At 32.9% G+C, this 5,394-nt stretch overlaps 1 protein-coding gene across 4 annotated transcripts; it reads left to right on the top strand.

Moving 5' to 3' along the window:
* Positions 1 to 477: 477 nt before the first annotated feature.
* LOC145114365 (actin-7-like) lies at positions 478 to 5,077 on the top strand. 4 transcript variants are annotated; one of them, XM_079050358.1, is made up of 5 exons: positions 484 to 576; positions 1,254 to 1,323; positions 1,802 to 2,192; positions 3,374 to 3,987; positions 4,811 to 5,077. In XM_079050358.1, coding segments are annotated over exons 1-5 (1,143 nt in total). In that variant the 5' UTR covers positions 484 to 574; the 3' UTR covers positions 4,877 to 5,077. The 4 variants fall into 4 exon arrangements, with proteins under 4 accessions (XP_078906481.1, XP_078906484.1, XP_078906483.1 ...); XM_079050355.1 differs by lacking the exon at positions 4,811 to 5,077 and having other exon boundaries at positions 478 to 576; positions 3,374 to 4,216; XM_079050357.1 differs by lacking the exons at positions 484 to 576; positions 4,811 to 5,077 and adding an exon at positions 586 to 932 and having other exon boundaries at positions 3,374 to 4,216.
* Positions 5,078 to 5,394: the final 317 nt, after the last annotated feature.

Below are 5,394 nucleotides of genomic sequence, written 5' to 3'. Positions count from 1 at the left end.
TTTCTAAACTTTTGTTTTTCTAAACTTTTGTTTTATCTCCCATATGTGTTGGTATAAATTAGAGGTGGTCAATGTTTCGACATATTTATGCTTCGGCGTAAATTTAGAACTTTAGTTCGTTTATTAAAAAAAAAAATTAATGTACCTGTCGGGATATAAATTTGAGTCCGTCTACATTTAAATGCATTTTTTTTATTTCCGTGTTTATTTTTATACATGTAAGCCGGATCACATATGATACGTTTTTAATTATTTGAACTTCCATTCGTTAACTTAAAAAAAAATATTACTTAATTATGCATCTCATATATAATATAGTTTTATTATCTTTATTTGGCATGGTTTTGCCCTCATACTATTATAGTTTGTCGGATTAAGTTTTCTAAATTTACTTTCTACTACTTTTAAATACATTATTATGGGTGTGTAAAATCCTACTTTACTCTAATTTTGATGAATAGCCTCAACCATAAGTTTTTATTTATTTTTGGTTTAACAGAGCCAGCTGGAAACGGAAGGCCGACACCTCTAGAAAAGGACCGACACCAATTCAAATCAATTTCAATTTCTTTGAATGTAAGGATTCAATTTAGAATATGTTAAATATGGAATTGTAAACTGTTCAGTTTAATATTACATGATCGTTTTTTAATTAAAACTACATGATTGAATTGTTAATTGTTCTTCTACCTAACTCCTAATCAATTCCTGTAAGTCAACCTTTCGTCCTACGATGAGCTTCCCCATCGAACGGACCAAATCACACAGGAGCTTAGGATTTGACTTGCTGGCAAGGAGGCTCCTTCTTCATCGATCTGAAAAACTAAAGGTTTGCCTCGATTATTTTATAATTATGATGGTGCTACGGTTGTGATTTTCTTGATCCAAGTCTCTCGACATTCATCAAGAATCCGTATCGGATCTCCTCTTAGGTGCAATTGATATTGTTGTATTTTAATTTCTCACAGCAAGTGTATAATCTCTGTTTTTTTTTATTGCTATGATCTGGTCAGTTAGTTGTCATGATTGACCCTAATCTGATTCTGGATTGTGTAAGATATGTGATGTGTAGAATTTAGATCTACTACGACTAGTGAGAGCTGTTAAATTAATTGTTCAGTTTCTCGGTATTTGTTAAATACGTGAACATCCAAGTAACTTTGATGTGTATGGTGGGTGTTAGTTTACGTATCGACACTTGTGTAACCTTTTTTTTTTATTTATTATTATTTTTTTTAATGTTTGTGCTGCAGGTTTTTAGAAATGACCGACGATGAGGATCTTCAGCCTCTTGTATTCGACAATGGAACTGGAATGATGAAGGTTAGCATGATAATTCTTCTGTTACTATTTCCTAATTATATAAAACTTTCCTGATTTAGTTGTAAAAGTATTCTTGTACTTTTGAATTTAAATTAGGGGTAAATGCTTGTTTATGGAATGATACATTAATTTAGTTTTTTAAAACTAAATATGCAATAATGTTTCTATCTATCCCAAAAAATATGCAATAATTTATCTTTAACATGCATAACCTGCATAAATCATAATCGGTGCCATTTGCACAAATTAATATAAAAAAGTCAATTTTTATTGCGTTAATTAGTAAAAACCGAAACATATTTAAATAAATAAGCATTTAACGGAATGCCAAGTCATAAGGTATGTTTTGCTCATAGAAGGAAACATGGTTGCATATTTCGTCTGAAAAACCATTTTGTTGGATATGTTGGGGAAAGACTACTCCAATCGGAGATGTTCATTTTTTTTTTTTTTTTTTTTTTTTTTGAATAAATTACAGGCAGGGTTTGCTGGTGATGATGCTCCTAAGATAGAGTTCCCCAGTATTGTTGGTAGGATGAAAGACAATGGTGTTACAGTGGACACGGATGGGAAAGATGCTTATGTAGGAGATGAAGCCCTGTCGAAAAGTGGTATCCTGACTTTGAAATATCCTATTGACCATGGTATTGTCTGCGACTGGGACGATATGGAAAAAATTTTCCATCACACCTATAGTGAGCTTCAACATGCTCCAACAAAGGATCCCGTGCTTCTCACTGAGGCTCCTTTAAATCCCAAGGCTAACAGAGAGAAGATGACTGAACTCATGTTTGAGACCTTCAAAGTTCCAGCCATGTACATTGCAATTGGGGGCGTGCTTGCTTTGTATGCGAGTGGTCGCACAACTGGTTAGTTTTTCATTGCTCTTTCGGTTTTCGAGAATAATTTGTATTGTTTGCATTTTGATATCTGGAAATTTAAATTGCAACATCCTGTAACTAGAAAAATAATAACACAAGAATATATGTGGAGAACTCGAAACCAAAGAGAAACAATGGTGTGAGAACATGTTACAATCACACTCTAATCTCTCAAGCAAACCACAATTCTCAAAAATTTAACTCGCACCATTTTATACTCAAACAAAATAAGATACTTGTGTACTATGTAGGGTTTGGTATGATGGAATCTGCGGGAATGGAATGGTTTTTTCCATTATAATAAAAACGGGTTTGTTTTTTGCCGGATGGAATAGAATGGACCATTCATAAAGTAAATGTGATTCTTTCCATTGTGTTGTTTTTTTGATTCCTTAGCCAAGGTGTGTTTTTTTCATTCCATCATGGGATAGAACGAAAATTTTACAATATAACCTATTTTTATATATTTTAACATTAGTTTAACAATTCTTTAAATAAGTTCCATTATTTTTAATAGATTGCAATTTTATATCCATAAATAATAAATTACAATTTTATATCCATAAATAATGAAAAAAAAACTTCTTTATTTTTTTTTCTCTTATTTGGGTTTTAATGAGCTTTTATTATGTTTATTCTTTTTATTTTTGTAAATAAAAGTTAATTAGTTATATTTGAAATAATCAAATAATGTATAGAGTAAGGTTAAAAATTTATATTGTGTTTACATATAATGTAAAATTTTCATATGAAAATTCATTCCAACCTAGAAGCAAACCAAATATGATCATGGAATGCAACGACTCATTCCCTTACGTACCTTGCTTATTCAATTACCCTATATACATTCCTTATCATTCTATTCCCTCCAACCAACCAAACTCACTCTTAAAATGTATCTTGATTGAGGCACTTTGAAACTAAAACCTTAAATTCTTTTTACTCAAATAAAACCCTCTCCACCTGTTCCTTTTCAATCAGTGTGGGATAAACTTATCTTTTTATTGTAAATACATGTGGAGCCCAAGATTGTCTCTCCAAAAGAGCCCTTATGGAGAGAGGGGAGACTCCAACATATATAGTCACTTATAAGACCGTGTCGCACCGATGTAGGATACACTAACATTTATTTTAGCCAAGAAATCTCAACACTGCTACTTTTTTAACAGGTATCGTGTTGGATTCCGGAGAGGGTGTATCCCACACGATCCCAATTTACGAAGGGTACGCACTTCCTCATGCCATCCTCCGCCTTGATCTCGCTGGTGTTGACATCACAGATTCCCTAATGAAGATCCTATCCGAAAGAGGCTACTTGTTCACAACAACCGCCGAACAGGAAATTATCCGTGACATGAAAGAAAAGCTCGCATACGTGGCTCTTGACTATGAGCAAGAACTCGAAACTGCAAAAAGTAACTCCTCTATTGAACAGAACTATGATCTGCCCGATGGGCAGGTTATCAGGATTGGGGCAGAGAGATTCCGGTGTGCAGAGGTTCTCTTCCAGCCACATCTGATTGGAATGGAAGCTGCTGGTATTCATGAGATGACCTACAATTCCATCATGAAGTGTGATCTTGGTACTAGGAAGGATCTTTATGGAAATATTGTGCTTAGTGGTGGGTCAACCATGTTCCCAGGCATGGCTGACCGAATGAGCAGAGAAGTGACTGCCCTTGCCCCTAGTAGCATGAAGGTTAAGGTGGTACAACCACCTGAGAGGAAACACAGTGTTTGGATCGGAGGATCAATTCTTGCAACTCTCAGCACCTTCCAACAGGTAAATGAAAGCCCTGCTAAAGTGTTTTCTGGAGAAGTGATGTTTCTAAAAATAACTAATAAAATTAAATTTGTGAAGTCGTTCTTTTTGCATTGTTGTCTGGATTAGCAATGTTTAAAAGTATAGGGAAAATTGTAGGGAATAGCTATCTACTTTACTTTCATTATTGGTATGGCCAGTTTATTTTGTACTCATAATAACAACATTCGCATGTACTTTTACTAATAATACGTTCTTGTTCTGTATTGTTAGTATTGGTATTGAAATGTAACTTTGCTTCTATTTTACAAATAATACGTTCTTGTTTTGTATTGTTAGTATTGGTATTGAAATGTAACTTTGCTTCTATTTTACAAATAATACGTTCTTGTTTTGTATTGTTAGTATTGGTATTGAAATGTAACTTTGCTTCTATTATGGGTTCGTCATTGTAAGTATGCTGCTATTTCATGAAAAACTACAAGTATGTTGCTACTATGGGAGGAAATTTCAAAACACATTACTTCTATTACCCATATGGGCAACGTATGTTGTTATTAGCCACAGTAGCAAACTACTTGTATTCTTTTACCCATAATAACAATGTACATACATTTGATTTCCAATATCAGTAATGCACTCTACCTGTTACATATTGCTACCATCGATAAATACATGTATCTAAAACGGTATTATGGGTATTGAAATGTAAGTAAATTGCTATTATGGGCATATAAATGAAGGAAATTGTCTATATTGGTAAAAACGAGTAAAGTATGCTGCTATTTTCTGTAAATTCCCTAACAAATATTAGACTAACTTAGTTTTCTTTTGCATGAATCAGATGTGGATCTCGAAGGCCGAGTATGAAGAGTCTGGTTCCTCTATTGTCCACAAGAAATGCTTCTAAGTACGTATTATGTTGCTATGGTCGAGTTTGTTTTTGTTTTTGTAATTTTTATCCATTTATTTTTGTTGTTATGTTTCATGAGAAGCAAGAAAGGCAGAAATGCTTTTGTGTTGTATGATGTAACCCATTAATTTGTTTAGAATTTGGCTGAAACAGATAGAAATCTTGACATTTAGATGTACAGATCAAAGTTGTATTTTAGAGATTCTTTACTTCAACATAACATATTCATCAGTCAAGTTGGACATGGGAGCTGAGAATCTATAAATGTCAAGTTTAAACAAAAAATATATATATTATTATAACAATTATATCAAATTAAATACAATAATACATGAGGATTTATGCATTAAAACTACATTTTGGATGGCTTTTTACAGTTGTCTCAGGGTTTTCGGTGACTAATTATTGACAACATATAATAAATTTTGACTTATCTGTATGTAAAAGGTAAATAATATTTCGTCATACTCTCTAATAAATGAAGGTTTTTTTTTGTCATTTGTCACATTCTCATT

The sequence above is a fragment of the Lactuca virosa genome, chromosome 5 (genome assembly GCF_052849685.1).
Source record: "Lactuca virosa cultivar CGN04683 chromosome 5, Lactuca_virosa_CGN04683_v6, whole genome shotgun sequence".
Lineage (NCBI taxonomy): Eukaryota > Viridiplantae > Streptophyta > Magnoliopsida > Asterales > Asteraceae > Lactuca > Lactuca virosa.
Note: the sequence above shows the minus strand (reverse complement) of the source record. Positions and strands in the feature narration are given on the sequence as shown.

Bases quoted from the DNA above. Each gene is read 5' to 3' on its own strand.
- LOC145114365 (XM_079050355.1), top strand. The intron at 1,324-1,801 runs GTTAGCATGATA...AATAAATTACAG, and splicing joins ATGGAACTGGAATGATGAAG to GCAGGGTTTGCTGGTGATGA. The intron at 2,193-3,373 runs GTTAGTTTTTCA...CTTTTTTAACAG, and splicing joins TGCGAGTGGTCGCACAACTG to GTATCGTGTTGGATTCCGGA.